Source organism: Mytilus trossulus, chromosome 9, assembly GCF_036588685.1.
Source record: "Mytilus trossulus isolate FHL-02 chromosome 9, PNRI_Mtr1.1.1.hap1, whole genome shotgun sequence".
NCBI lineage: Eukaryota > Metazoa > Mollusca > Bivalvia > Mytilida > Mytilidae > Mytilus > Mytilus trossulus.
This window is the reverse complement of record NC_086381.1, coordinates 33,664,493-33,681,304: the sequence shown is the minus strand read 5'-3', so window position 1 is coordinate 33,681,304 and position 16,812 is coordinate 33,664,493. Positions and strand designations below refer to the sequence as shown.

General features: G+C 30.8%; 1 protein-coding gene across 1 annotated transcript; it reads left to right on the top strand.

Annotated features, from left to right (window-relative positions):
* Window positions 1-365: 365 nt before the first annotated feature.
* Window positions 366-15,195, top strand: LOC134685604 (FMRF-amide neuropeptides-like). The gene is made up of 2 exons (XM_063545508.1): window positions 366-510; window positions 12,748-15,195. The coding sequence occupies exon 2, from the start codon at window positions 12,766-12,768 to the stop codon at window positions 13,828-13,830; it is 1,065 nt and encodes a 354-aa protein (XP_063401578.1). The 5' UTR covers window positions 366-510; window positions 12,748-12,765; the 3' UTR covers window positions 13,831-15,195.
* The last annotated feature ends 1,617 nt before the right edge of the window (window positions 15,196-16,812 follow it).

The window sequence follows — 16,812 nt, the reverse complement described above, 5'->3', positions numbered from 1 at the left end:
GTGCATATATATTCTTGATAACACTTTTACTAATTCACCATGTAAATCATTCACAAAACCATAGGACAAGATTTTAAGCTTGAATGACTTAAAAGTTATCCAATAAAATGTTCTTTAATTTGCACGTCAAATATAATTTTCATTCATTCTAAAATCTCAAAAGCAACAAATTCAGTAAAAGTCGTAATTAACTGCCTTTCAGCGTCTGTTTCAGTTAATTGAATTATAATACGCTGAAACGAACACCCCCATTAGCTGTGGGCAAAGGGCGCATTGGCCAATCGTATTGCTTTTATTGGTTTTACAAGGCATCTCTTAGTTACGAATCATATGCTATTTAATTGTTAGGGATTTGTTAAAGAATAATTCCTGTCTACTTTATACGGCTAATTCATTGAATAACTATGATGGGAAACTGCGTCACTTGGGTATTACTTAAATGAGGTGTCCGTTGAAGTTTATTTGGAAAGACACTGTTTTGGGAGTTAGGTTACACCATTAACATTATTGGTAAGTTTATTTGAGACATTATATATGCCTCTGAATAGTGTTATCTACTTTAATTATTTATCAAGTTTTACTTTTACTTTTTATTTTAGTTAATATTTTTTAACATATTTCATAATTTAAGTTGTCGTATCGTTCTGATTGTAACTATTCATCTGGAAACGTAAATTCTGCAGTTATGATTTCACCGATGATTTAACTGGATGAACGAAATTGTTGCATTGTTTTTACATTTCCTTTTATTTTTCAAAGTTTTATGACAGAACAAATAATCAGTTGCATTACTCTTATATCTATTTTGACAGCGAACGTGTTTTAATGCAAGAAAGCAATTTTCCAATCTGTGCATGCATGCACGATTAACTTTTTTATTGACCCTAATGATTTCGTTACTATATGATATTAGTATGCTACAAATATCAGATTTTTTTTCAAATCCATTGCCTTTCATACTAATTGGAATAACTGGGAAATAAAATGTTTCATTTTGACAGTTAACAGTTTACCATGTTCGCACGCATACCTTAACAATTACCTTTTCAACCGAGCCTGATAATGTTATATTCAATTAGTGCCTTAAATATCATTTCCCTTTTGGAATCACAATTTATTCACACCAATTTAAATAAATCTGTTAAAAATAATAGAATATATAAATTGATTATAAGAATATCTAAAATATTTAGATATTTTTGAATGATTATAATTGAACTGCAAAGCACGTTGCACATTGCGAATGTATACGAACATGTAACTCATGCTGCAAATATCAGTGTCCATGCAGAAATGAACAATCAAATTACCATGTCGATAAATAGTAAATATTTTTTGTTTTTTTTTTCATTTCAAATTTTAACACGAGCTTAGACTTGTGCTTGTAAACTCTTAATAAAGTTGAATACTTAGTCTAGTATTTTCAAAAACAAAAGGCAATAGTATTATATTTTATTATGTAGCCTTCAGTAAAAATGTCATGATCTAAGACATTGGTTTACATGTTAAAGTAATAAAAAAATACTGTCCATTTAGAGACTATAGTATGGTAAACATTGATGAAAAATTCAATGCAATCTCCAAAAGAAAATCCGAAAAAGGAATGGAAGGGATACAATCTGAATCTAGGCAATTTTTATTTTGCTTATCTTAATATTCCTTAATTTGTTTTATCACAATCAGAATCTCGGCAATTTTAGTTGATTGATTGTTGGTTGCTTAACGTCCAGTGGCAAATATTATATGCATATTCAGGACGAGAACAAGTTAACAATAAATACAATAGGTAGGTTGTTGTAAAAGAGGCCATCTGGGATGATGGTCGGGGGAATTTGGACTGCTACTGGAAAATGAGGGTATATTAGATAGGGACAGAAATTTTGCCTTGCAACAGGTCACCTACGGACCCCTCAAAGAGTTGTTGCAAGGCAATTTTAGTTCGAGTAATGAATGAATTTGAAGATTGCAAATGTTTGCTTGTCTCTGTTCAGTTTACTCACAAATAGTATAGAATTCAGGGTTGGTATATGGCATAGTAGAAGGTAGTAGCGTATTTGAAAGACCATAAGTTAATTCCTAATGCTGTCTTTGGTTATATGTGTTGATGGATTGTTGTATCAGTAACATATGCCATCATCTCCTTATGTCTCGTTAACTTTTATTGCGTGGTAAGGTTGCTATTTTTCTTGAAGTATACTCAACATCTATTGTGCTCATATAACCTCTAAAGAGGCAAACAAAACGGTTTGATAACAACATAATACTTATAAAAAAACATTATAATATTGTCTTTCGAAGTGTTTGGGAACACGAGACAAAAGGTAATGGAACGAAATGGTTTAAAGTATGTAAGTAGATAAATATACTCATCATAGATACCACGAATAAATTAAGTATATACGCCAGACGCGCGTTTAAACACATCCTTTTAGTTATTGCGAGCATTCCTTTGGTATTGCTTTACTTTCATTTGTGTTGTGTCATCTGATATAGTTATGTGTTTTGTTTTGGTTTTGTGGTTGGTTATTTTTGTTTCTTGTTGGTTTTTTTACCGGCTATGTGGCTTTGTTATTATAATAAATTCTTTGATAAAGATGCGAGTGCTGACATACTTGTTAAAACCCGTCACATAATTCTGTGACTGTCAAAATCAGAAACCGTGTCATTGGATACTTTTGTTATATAAGTGTTTTTTTTCCCAATGGCTCATAATACATATATGCAAAAGTCACTCTGGCGTCCGTAACACCATGGATGAGAAGACCTTGAAAATCAATGAATAATTTGTTGCCTCAACCATTTGAAACAAAACGAAAATGTCTATAATAGGTGCTTCCAACCATAGAAAACTGCTATACGTGGAAGAAAAGACACCTACATTTGTATTGTGCATGTTAAATTTTGTGATCTTTAATTTTGTGTCAATCTTTAAAAAAAAATTATTAAGCATCCCACGACTTTGAGGCCTAGGTCTGGTCTTAAGTTATCGTCATTTAATTTCCAGATATATCAATTACATACTAAATTATTTAAAAGACAGTTTGTGTAGTTACCATATCACGTTTTCCTTTGGTTTTAGATCTTTGTAAAAACTTCTTCGTACTTCTTGGATCACTAATCATCAAATTTCAGACATAATTATTGAGAAGAAAAGATTTAATTTTAGAATCAACTCCTTTAAATTTTCCAAAAGATCAGATTTTTGGCTTTCTTGAAATCAAAACCAAATTGGAATGACCTCTCTGCAAATCTTGGTCTGAATCCGTTTGTCCTCTCATAGCTGATTGACAACTAAATTTTGTGCTGTTGATATTTTGCGAAGGAGAGGACAAATCAATTGAGAAAATACTACAGCACTACAAACGCCATTCATGTTAGATGACTCTTATTCTAAAAGAAAACTTATATAGTGGTGAATTTTATAATTACTCTCAATACACGTGATATTAATCTTTGTCTTGTTTTCATAGTTGTAATTGCAAAACGTAGGCTATCGAGTTCTTAAAATCTAATGTTAATTTGTCGTATTATCTAAACGTTAGCTATGCAGTATTCAACAAAATAAAGTATGCTTTAGTTGACATGAGCGGTCTACCTAATCGTAAATACTATGTGACATTGTTGTAGGATAAAGAATATGACTAAGACACGACATATTTGATATATATATCAAGAGATTTGGTATGATTGTCAATGGGACAACTATCCACTTGACCCTAAAAGCAACAATAAATTACCAGACGTACCATTACAATATCGTATAATCAAAAATAAATAAAGGCAACAGTAGTATAACGCTGTTCGAACAATAAGCGGCTTCTATACGACAAAATATTAACAAATTTAAACGAGAATACTAACGACCTGATTTATGACAAAGCAATAAACCAAAACTTAAACAGTTATAACAGAAATCAACCAACGAAAACCAGTTAATTAGTTAATATACAGATTCCAAACTTGCGACAGGCATGTTCAGTTTCAAAGTATGAATAAAAGCTAAGCTGTTATTTCATGAACTCTATAATTGATTTTTTTTTTTTAAATATTTTTGTTCTAATCAATATTTCATATCCGCCAGGAATCATGAACTTTTTATTCTGGAAGTTTTCGCTTTGTCTTATCAGAGACATAAAATACATCTTTATCTGACCTTATTAAAGTGTTTTTTTTTGGTGTTTTCTTCACCCTCTAAACTTAAGAGAGTGCGATACTTACTAGTCATTTGGTGTATACTTTGACTTATCGGCAATTTGTACATTTTCCCTTTGTTCTTACTGCCTAATATTGTTTAAGTTCTATCGTGTACAGGTCCATCCACGTCAATTAATCAATAAAATGCACGCGACTTCCTTCATGTAACCGAACGTTTTAAATACGCGGATAAGATGTTTTACTTACAATTTAATTTTGTCTCCTAATTTTCAACCAAAAAAGTTAAACAGTTAAGACAAATTGCCGATAAAAACAATATGTGGCTTTTGATTTTCTTTTAACTGATATCATCAGCTCGAATTTCAGATAGTTCGCTTGTTATTCTTGCTGATGAAATAAGTATCAAAACACTAATGCCATTATTGTATATTGATAATTATATACATTGCTTTTTCTATAAATCGACATATTGAGGAAAATATGTACTACCGTTGTGAACTATTCATTTTCGTGAAAAAATACAACTACCCATTTTTGTTTTGAGTGTATCTATGATAACCAGCAGATCATGCGTCATTTAACAATTAATTAATGACTTTCTGATAATTTATCACAGTTTTTGTAAGATTTATTTGCCGGTTTTATTCAATTATGTATTGATATTACTATACACATGTGTACTATCAATCAATTAATTAATCTTTATTTCTTATGAAAACAAGTTTTTAGTACAAAGAAAGACATTTTTACATACAATAATACACATATTAAGGGCATGCCAATCTTTGTACATCACTTCTCTAGTCGAGTACCTTTCCTGTCTTACAATTGAAAGTCATCTATCTACCTGTTATGTCGGTAACCGGTGATTTCAAGTTCCAAACCTACATAATGTTATTTCATCTTTATAAAGTAATACATCTTAATATTCTTCATTTCCAAGTTTGTATTTTTCTAAAAAAAAATTAAAGTTACTAAGGCTTTTCTACTTCAGGCAAAGATTACCTTAGCAGTATTTGGCAAAACTTTTAGGAATTTTGGTCCTCAATGCTCTTTAACTTCGCACTTTATTTGGCCTTTTTTACCTTTTTTGGATTCGAGCGTCACTGATGAGTCTTTTGTAGACGAAACGCGCGTCTGGCGTATATACTAAATTTAGTCCTGGTATCTATGATGAGTTTATTTATAACGTGATGCTTTTGTTGAATTTTCAGGCCAGTTCAGATTTCCAAGTCTGCTGAAATTTATATATCCTCTGTTAAATACTTACCTGGAACTATTTTGAATGAAGACTGTAATTACTCGATTTATCCAAAAGTTAAAAACTCAAATTTATTCAAGATGCTTTTCATACAGAACAACCATTCAAAATCATATCCACAATCGTTAAGTTTATAAATATATCTATACAGAATATTTATCAATTTCCTATTAGAAATAGAATTTACAACGTTAGACCAAATGGTTACCATATGGTGGTTCATTTATATTGACATAGGATAAGCGCTGAGCTTACCATAAACCATAAAGTTTGGGGTTATTTTATTTTTAATTTGATAAAAGTTAAAAGAACTCCAAATACACACTTTCTATTCCATCACTAATACGTGATGCCAAAATTCACATCCTAATTTTTTTTTACAAAAACTCAATCTGACATTTAACTGTCAGGTTATGTAAAAATCGGGTTTTTTTTCTTCAAAACTTCATAAAAAGCTTTGATAGCTTTATTTATGAGTACGTTATAAGATGTAGCCTTATTGACAAAGATATTGTAAAGATTTTCTGAAACCGGCGATGCACTGTCTTGCACATGCAAAAGAGGTGCAAATAGTTTTTAAAAGTACCAGGCTTATAATTTGTTACGCCAGACGCGCGTTTCGTCTACATAAGACTCATCAGTGACGCTCAGATCTAAAAGTTAGAAAGCCAAACAAGTATAAAGATGAACAGCATAGAGTTCCCCAAAAGTTGTGCCAAGTACGGCTAAGGTAATCTAGGCCTGCAAGTCTAAGCTTCGTGTTGAAAGCTTCCCAATGAGACATTTGAGACGAAGGAAAGCTAACAAATAATTTGTACAGGAATTTCAGCAATTAATTGATACATAATATATCTTTTTTTTCATGCAAGGAACATAATATCAATTTTTGACTTTTTGCCGATTATCCCTAAAATCTAGGATAAGCAACACTAAGTTTCGTCATGAAAGTGTAAGAAATATTTTCCACTAACATCAAACATCAACCAATGCTTTCAACTTTCTGTACATGTATTGTCTGTTTCTGCTTTTCTCCACATTATCAGGGTTTCATTTGATAAATATAGCCTCTGTTAAAACTTTAATATTATTTTTCGTCTGTTGTTTTTCTTTCTTTTTTTTTTCTTCTTGACGAAACTAATAAAAAAATATAAAATTTATACAAGAAAAGTTATTGAAACAAAAATTAGGGAATATCTAACACGGAAATATTCTATTATGTACAACCACAATTACGTCCGTTTATCAATCGAATACATATGATCACCTGAATTCTTATTGCCATGCACAATTCGCAAATTATAAAAAAAACAGGAAGCACTTGCCCATCTCGAACACTTGAGTTCACTATCGGGCCTTTGTTTACTCAGCCTTTTTTATCGGCATTGTTTGTCATTGCATATTTTATATTTTGTTTTTTGCAGTTGTAACTTTATCATATATCTTTTTTCACATTTATAATTTCAAAATACTTTGTTTTTAAGTATCAAAATGGCAAGTACCGGTATATGAAACATGTTTCAATTCTTTGATATTTAATCCAGTAATCGAAAATAAATTCCATAGCCAATATGTGCCAACGTTAGACGATTTTATTTCCCGTATTCATATAAAAAGGAGTTTAAAAACATTTTGATAGTTTGAAGTAAACAGTGAACACAATCCTCTTTTATAACGATTATTTTTATCAATAGCATTTCTGCGAAGTTCAAATAGAGTAAATTTTGCAATAAAAACATTCTCAACTTGTGGATAGTTGTCTCATTGGCACCATATCGCATTTTATTTTATAGATGTCTTTGATGAAATTTGCATTATATACTTTTATTAATCCTGATGATTTGGTCCTACTTGGTTTTTTGAAATGCACATTTCGACAGTATGAAGATTGTTTTAAATGATGTCCTCAGGCATAGACCAATATTTCTTATAAAGAAACAATCGTTCTTTTTTGTTTTGTTATGACCTTGACCAATTTTATATTGCTGTTAATAAGATAAAAAATGAAGACATATTTTTTTGATAAAACGTAAAGAAATCTAAATGTTATCTGGAACAGATAGATTGAAGGTATTTTTATCATGGCTAAATCTAGTTTTCTTATAATTTGAATTGAAGGATACTGCAAATAAAATTATGAAATACTAGACTACAATAGAAATTGTTATATTCAATAAAAACCACTACCGAAACCAGAAAACAAAGAAAATTAAGAAACGAATACTATTAAAATGATTTAAAATATTGCATAAGTATATTTCGGTTTACACTTTGGTTCAATTTTCCAATTTATCAATTGTAAAATTGTATATCGGACATCAAAGTTGCAAATATATGGCATCTCAGTGAGTAAAGATGAAATCAAGGCGTCGACTCGGTAATTTTTATTTCATCTTACACAAAATCGTATCATTATTGCACCAAAGGCGATGCTTTCCGTCTTATAATTACATTTATTTTATAAAATATTTTCTTTAAAACTTTTTGCATTAGAATAATTATATTGTCAGTTACAAAATGGTCGGCATAACAGCCTGTTATATTTCATTAATTGTAAGTGTTCGTCTTCCAGGCACAAAACCTTTTACTTGTGTAATATTGTGCAAACATATTAACATTGAAGCTTGGATGACATGTTTAACAATAAGAAGTTACGGGATGATTATAGAATTACGTATATAGTACGCATGATCAGAATAATTGCATGTTTTGTTTAAGTATCCGGAATATAAAAATGTAGTTATTCAAATTTAGTGCCCGTTTTATGAGCCATTCAGAAAGGTTTTGATTTGAGGTCGGATTTATCAATTAAATATGTCTAAAAACTTAAAATGTAAAATCTGGTGCAATTTTCGGAAGATATCTATACCATCTTTACATCTAATAAAACACGATAAACAAATCTTTAGATCGGTCAAAAGTTGATATTCTGCCCTGTTCCTCCGTTGTAATAGGGTTCATGCTATTTGAGCTTGCAGTAAATCTTCTGAGGGGTGAGCTGTTAACCTGTTCCATTCCAATCAATGTCGTCTTTCAAAACATGGCATCTTTGCCCAAGGGGAATGACATTAATCAAGCAAAGAAAATATACTCATTTAAAAGTCATATTCAAGTTCAATTACATATCTTTGTATTCTACCAATTTATTTAAGTTTTGCTGTTTTCTTGATCTGAATGAGCCAGGAGTTAAGCAACCATTAATCAATCAACATGTGTTTTAGTTTGAGCGACAAATTTATCAATAGCTAAATTTAAAGAACTCCTAACACTTCGGTGTAGGAATATAACAACTCAATCTGTTTAAAGGGCATCCAAACAATTAATGGACGAATGCCGTTTTATCATTGCTGCTAATTTGGAGAACTGGCGCAGGTTTCAACTGTAGAGATTGTTTTGCTGAAGCGCAATGCATACAATATATTTCCAAGTAAAGGTTATACTGGATAGTTATCACCAAGAAATTATTGACTGTTGATTGTTATTGGATAGTGTTAATAATCCAACATATAGTTTAAAGTTTTCTATTTTGTGATAGTACAAATTTGATTTTTATTATATTATCCGTCTCAATCAGGGGTTCAATTTGCCCATAACTTTATCCTCATCTATAACTCTTGTACGAGCTTTCTAACAAATCACTCTCCCATACATTGCCATTAGGCCAAGAGAGATTTGTTCTTATTGTGTTGTCTTCAGATTTCAAATACTTTAAATTTTATCGTTGTAACTTATCTTTTATAGTAACTGCCCTCAGATTGGATATACATACACAATAGATAATTTATATCTTTAAATGTTTTTATTATGATAACAAATGTAACTATTTAATATTGGTAGCATAATAAACAAAAGTTTCTTATAGTTTACTCTCTATATTCAATTCATCCTTGTATCCTTCAATCGGAATTTTTCAATTCAATTGTCAGTTTATACTAATACGTAGAATACACGTATATTTTCTCTAGGTCTTCAGGATTTTTGTTTCGAGCAAGCGACGTTATTTAAATAACTATTTACGTCACAATTAATTTTCAGGTAATACGTATACTTTACGTATTACGTATACGTATTATCTGAAAATTAATTGTATACGTATATTTTCTCTAGGTCTTCAGGTTTTTTGTCGCAAGCAAGCGACGTCATTCAAATGACTATTGACGTCACAATTAAATTTTAGATTTTCTACGTAATGAACATCTAAGTCATGCTGATTTTATCATATAACAACACGAACGGATGGAAAGCAAAACAATTGTTTATGTTAAATTGTAAGATAGAAACATTATGGTTCATTATAGGAAATATAGAATGTATTTGTATTCGCTACACAGCAGGAGCTCGCTTCTCTTTCAGTTTCCAAATCCCGTACACATGCATTATACATTTGCCTTCAAGGTGCGAATATTTTATATTAATATCCATTTGGGTTACAAGTTTTGCTCCTTATGTATTTATGAATCCTTGGCATGGCGGGTGGTTAATGTAAAGCTCGATGCGAATTCCATAATAACACACAAGTTTGAGAAAAAATGTAGTTCTAGCGACTCCCTTAGGGTTGTTCATACTTTGTTTACTTAAACATAATTTAAAATTTTGAACATCGGTAAACTAAATTTCTCCCGTATCTAACTTATTTCCGTTTATTCGGAGTATTAACAGACTTAAATTACACTTTTAAGTATACGAATCCCCGAATAATATTATATGCTCTTGTGTGAGATAATTTTTCTTTTTCGTCAATGAAATTAACACGGTTTAAATGGAGACGATAAAACTTCTTTACATCGATAAACCACTGTCTTCAGTCAACAAAAGCACAGATGTATCGGTCTATATCATGATCTTAGGATTCGCTCTAACAGTTTAAAAACCTTTTGTTAGATGGTAGATATATGATTTCCTCCTTCTATATGCAGTGAGATGTTTAATCCTTTGATAAAAGCTGTTCGTAGATGTATTATTTGTAAATATAACAATACGAATTCTTCGCTTAAAATGTATCCCGGAAATATTCTCCCATCTCTTTATTGTTTGACTTTAAGTTTTCAAACACATGAGCATCTTTTCAATTCTTTAGATTTGTGATAATAATATTGCATGTGAATTTGTTGAGTCAAAATCCTTACCATGGCATTGGAAATTTGAAAAAAAGAACATTCAGGAAATGCGAAGTGTACTTTAAGCCAAGAATTATGTAAGATAGGCAAATCGGCGATTATATAGATATATTGTTAAAAAAAATGATATAATGCTAAATATAAGGCAGACATGCTTTCGTGTCGTTAGACTTTAAGACACCAGTACAGTTGTCTGATCTATAAAATTACCGATTGTTGCCTATTAATTATGTGACATTGTTGACTGTAATGGGTCTGGATTTTAACTGGCAGTTGATGCATGCATAGCAGAAAGAAGTAGAATAACAAAAAATACCAAACTCCGAGGATAATTTAATCTGAAAGTCCCTAATCAAATGACAAAATCAAATGCTAACATACATCAAACGAATGCATAACAAACGTCAAATTCCCAAGTTGGAACAGACTTTTCTTATATCGAAAATGTTGGATTAATCCTGGTTTTATAGCTAGCTAAACCTCTCACTTGTATGCTAGTCGCATAAAATTCCATGACAATGCTTCTCTCTCTTTCTCTCTGGGTCTCGATTCCCCCATTTTCTTTCTCCTTTTTTTTGTATTAAAAAAGAATGGTTATGTCTCTTTTTTTTACCTTTGTACCATGTGTTTTAAAATGTAACAGACACTCATTTACTTCATTAAAGTTACTTATATAATATAAAAAAAAGATTGATTATAACAAAACGTTTCAATGAAATACTTATAAATCATTAAGCTTCAGAAACATAGGAAACACACGTCCTTGTTCAAGTCCTTCATCCGGAGATGACTTTTATACTAGGATGTTTCAGGTCTTAATTAATTTCCCTTTGGGGGGAAATATAAAAAGATTGCAGTCAAATCTTACGAATACATATACGTCAATAAACAATGTCGGTTGAACCTTTTCACATGATCTACTATTCCATAACACGAAGATTATAATTTTTTTTTTACTAAATTGAGGCATTAATGAAAGGCTATAAATCTGGTGTTGTTGCTATTTTATCATATCTGTAAATCAAATTGTAAACTTTTCCTTTTGGTTTTTAAAAGTTATAAATCAAATTGTAAACTTTTCCTTTCGGTACAGTCTATGTTTTTGTTTTCTTATAAAGCTATAGGTTATTACAGAAATGAAATAAATAAAAACGTATGTTCAGCAGAGTAATGTACAGAAAAAAAACAAATCTTGGTTAACGGTATTTGTTTTTTCTTGAATACCGTGACATACTTATATAGCTTATGTCTTATCTGTAAGAATCAGAAGCAAGTATTGAAGTTCCTGAGTTAGGGTTGAACGAATCTTCTTCTTAAGGTATGAATGAAAATGGATGTCGGTAAATGTCAATGGTATTGTAAACCTATAACACAATTAATAAAGAGATAAATATTTAAAGAGTAAAAGCGTGTCGGATTTATGACCTTTTGTGGAAAAGATTAGTTTAACAATTCCAACATTTGACCACTATATAAAGTACAAAACCATTCAAACTGAAAAAAAACCAACTCGAGCAAAATTATGAAATAAAAACCACTACATAAATTTTTATAATACCACTAATTGGTTGTTGTCTCATTGCCATTTTAACTGTGTCATATGGCCTACATTCTTACAATTGTCCATCTGAAACAACTGATTTCAAAATGTTTCAAACTTCGTGTGTCCTTATTGGTTGGAGCTACACTCAAAAATCAAGTTCTTGGAATATCGATTGTTCTTACTTACAATAACTGTTTTTTTGTCTTTGGACTTCACGTATTTCATCTCATGTCGGTATTATACTTTTGTATTTGACATGTTAATGGATTAACCAAGAAACAATTCATGATCTCATTAAAAAGAAAGAAAAAAAAGTCATACTAGTGAGAGGTTTAGCTAGCCATAAACCTAGGGTTTATTATCTACATGCAAAGGAAATGCCGTGCCAGAATTATAACAGTTGTTATCCATTCGATTGATTTGTTTCAGATTTTGATTTTGCCAATTGGTAACGGAATGTTCGTTTTGAATTTTCCTCGGAGTTCGGTATTTTTGTTATTTTCTTTTTGGTAAAAATTGATTTATAAGAAGAATTTTAGTAAGGTAAAATCAGGAAACTGGTAATAGAAAGCATTATCTTAAGAGCATATTTTTTTTACATTTAAACAAATGTCTACTATATAAAGGACTTTGTGAATTACTGACTGATTTATATTCTTATTTTTTGTTTTCAGACAAAAGAACCACAGACAATGCAAAATAAACTTTCCCTGACTGTAATATTTTGCCACTTCATCTGCATACTATGTGACCAAAATAAAGAACAACCAAATCGAAACAGACGCTTCAGTAAGTTTGTTGTAGGAGCTAGTGATAATGGTGAAGATCCAGGTGTCAGTGCAGAAAAACGACTCAGTTCATTTATGAGAATTGGTAAATCTAATCCGGAAGAAAAACGACTTAGTTCTTTTGTAAGAATAGGAAAATTACATCCTGAAAACAAACGTTTAAGTTCATTTGTAAGAATTGGTAAGTCCCAACTTGAGAATGAACTACCTAGTTCTTGGCCATATGATGAAAAGCGAATGAGCTCTTTCGTAAGAATAGGAAAATCAATGACTCCAAATGAAGATATCAGTAAAAGGTTAAGTTCTTTTGTACGAATTGGAAAAAACTACCCGGAAGAAAATAAAAGATACAGTTCTTTCGTACGCATTGGAAAAGATTTGACAGATGCACTGGCAAAACGAAGTAGAACAAGCTCATTTGTAAGAATAGGCAAAAGTTACGGCGAGCTTGACAACGGTGTATTACCTGATTATGAACTTGTTGAAAAGCGTCCACACTCTTCATTTGTTCGAATTGGAAAGGCCAACACAGATCCAGAAAAACGGTACAGCTCATTTGTAAGAATAGGAAAACAGTCAGACAAGATGGGACCTGAATATGTAAAAATAGACAATGCCGACGTGGCAGCTCCAAACGATGAAACTGAAGAATCATACAAATTGGTTAAAGATGTAGGTAGTTTACAAGGACCAGAAGAAGATCAAAGCATGAAAAGACGAAGGAGGAGTGCTGAGCTAGATCAACTATCAAAACGAGGCTTTATTAGAATTGGAAAGATTCCATCTTCCTCATTCATGCGTATTGGCAGAAGCAGATTAATAAATTCTCTTGTACTGAGGAAATACATCAGAGAAGGGCGCAGAGGACATTCGTCTTTCATCAGGATAGGAAAACGGGCAGATTTACCAGTAGAAAGTAACATGCATGATGATGGTTTAATGTTTTTGCTTCAAAAACAAGATGTGTGAAATACTATAGCATCTGTATCACGATGACAATCATAATGAAAGTCTTATAGATTTAGAAAAAAAATGTAACTGTTTACTGGTGGTATATACACATTATTTCAAATTATCCCAGTTTACACAATTCTGTATATTTAACACCAATAATGTTGATGTCTTATATAGGGCGGCCACGATCAGTTTTGGCACAAAACTATTCCTTCAAATATAAACATGATATGCAAGTATTGTGGTTGTAAAAGGTGAAAAAATGCATGATCGATTTCTGCTACATTTGCTTTATACAGCGGGTATACGTAATGTGATGAAATCTAGGGATATTTGAACATTTAAAATAGACATAAAGAATATACAAATTATTTTCAACATATTCTGTCAAATTCAAATTTATTTATCGATACAAAAAGTGTGAGAGTAATTTACAATTCCAATATTTGATCACATGATTAAAAATATTATATAATGATGTTTTAATCTCAAAGATGAAACACAAGTCTGTATTACTGTAAATAGTTATTCTGTTTTAAAAGTTACCTTACTTCTAAAGAAATAGATCATGGGAAAATTAAAACTCCGCATAAACCTTTAATCGTGTGTGTCTGTTTAGCACATTTTTCAAATTCTATTGGTTTTAAAGTCAAAAGATTGTTAACTTTTACCTGTGTGATATACATAAAGATCGACAACTCGGTCATTTTAATATGAAGCACACAAGTAAAATGTTCTTTGGCATTTTTGCACTGGTTAATTTCCTTTTTTAACTGTTAAAAAACAATTGATGATATGGTTCTTACTTTCAGTCACCATTTCTATGTTGAATGTAAAAACTACAACAATTATAGTCTAGTGAGCTGTGGAAGTAATGAAGGTCTAATTAACGACTTTAGCATTATTAAGTTCGATTTAAGAGATATTTGTTTGAACAAACAGAAGTTGATGGTTATTTTAATGATGGATTGTATGATGAAAATAAAACTTCTTCGGATTTCCAATTAACTTGTGGGGTCAAAAATATAACAAACGATGTAGTATTATCGATTTGATGTGGACATTGTTTTCATTGTAAACTATCTGTTTTGTTTTTCTATCTTCTTTCAATAACAATTTCAAGCGCTGTGCTCATCAAAATGTAAAAAAAATTCTTGAAAGATATCTTTACCTTCGTCCCATTAAGCTGTCTTCAGTCTAGAAAATGCATTGAAAACCGATAATATTAAAATATGAGTAGCATTATTATACCATAAAAAGCAGGTTGACCGGAGACATAACTAATTTGTAAAATTATGCAAATGGAGCATACTTATATTATGTACAGTGCTTTAATATAATTTTTGTTATATGTTGAAGAGCAATAAAATAATTTTATGATTTAGTCGTTATTTCAATATTTTTAATGCCTTTTCAAGCTGAAATCTTGTTCATAAATTGACATTTGTTCGTATATAAACCAATAAAAATGAAAAATGAAACGATTCCTACTCAATGTGTTGGTTATCCGGGATTTTAAAACAGAAACGAGTTATGAAAACAACTCTTCGAATCAACTCTGTGGAAAGTCATTATTTTGGAAGATTTGTCGTAGGTTCTATTTATATAAAGTTATATATAGACGAGGAGATGTGAATTGATTGTCAATAGAGTTCACATGACGTGTATACAAGCAATGGTAGATCACTGTACATTTTTTTCGAAAATGAAAAAAACCCTGACCGTACAATCTACTGTTAAACCCACCACAAGAAATGTGTGAAATTGTGCAAACGGAAAAGGCAAAGTTCTGTAATGTCAAATTTGAGTAAAAAGGATGAGATTTTGACTACAAGTGAACTGTTGTCACCACTAACAGTAATATTTTGTTGATGGTGAATCGGAATGTCGTCCACAAGCTTTTGGAAAAAGTAAAATCACAAAAATACTGAACTCAGAGGAAAATCAATTAGGAAAGTCCATAATACATGGCAAAATCAAATAACAAAACGCATCAAAAACGAATTGACAAGAACTGTCATATTCCTGACTTGGTACAGGCATTTTCAAATGTAGAAAATGGTGGATTAAACCTGATTCTATAGCGCTAACCCTCTCACTTTAATAACAGTCTCATCAAATTCCGTTATATTTACATGATGCGTTAAATAAACAGTCAAAATTAATAAAATAGTCAAAATATTGGAAAGATAGCTTCAACTGTATCATTCAGGACTCCTGCTTAATTAAAATTCTTGTAAACAGCAATTTGTATCAATAAACCTCAAAATGATGCTAATTCCTTTTAAGTCTTTCTGTGATATTCCTGTATGAAACACCAAAAAGAAAGCCTAACAAAACCACGCATACCCTCAGTCAGTTTACATTTATTAAAAGCTTAGTTTGAGTCCAATAACAAAATTATGAACTGAACATTTACGGTGTATAACAGGACTGGAGATAGGTAGATTGTATCCATGGAAATTATAATCAACCGGCAGCGATATCAATATAGTCTTATTAAAATAATAAAATGACCGGATATTCCTATACAAATTATTGATTCAATAACTTTAAAAGTCGTAATTAATGAACATAAACTCAGAAAATTTCGATTGTCCGAAGAGTTTATCTGAATTTACAGAGGAACGCTCAACCTTTTAAAAATGAAAAGCATGAGTGTAAAAAAAAAGAATATATATAAAGGTAATAGTAGCATACCACTGTTTAATAGTCATAAATCAATTTAACTGAAACAAATCTGGGTAACAAACCAAAAAGTGAGGGAAATACATCCACTATAAGAGAAAAAAAACCCGAGACAACAAAAACACTAGACTGCTTTATGTTAGAGTTGCATTTATCACTACGTCTTTTTATTTGTTGAATATTATATAATTGAACTTATATAAATATTTTGTAATATCTTTCGACAATAAATTACAAAACAATATATGGTAGTATTTATCAATAGTTTATGAAGTATTTCTCAGAAGTATTTTTGTGTACTTAACTCAA

What these genes read in the sequence shown, in the direction of transcription:
- LOC134685604 (XM_063545508.1), top strand. Translation starts at nt 12,766, where the DNA reads ATGCAAAATAAACTTTCCCTGACTGTAATATTTTGCCACTTCATCTGC.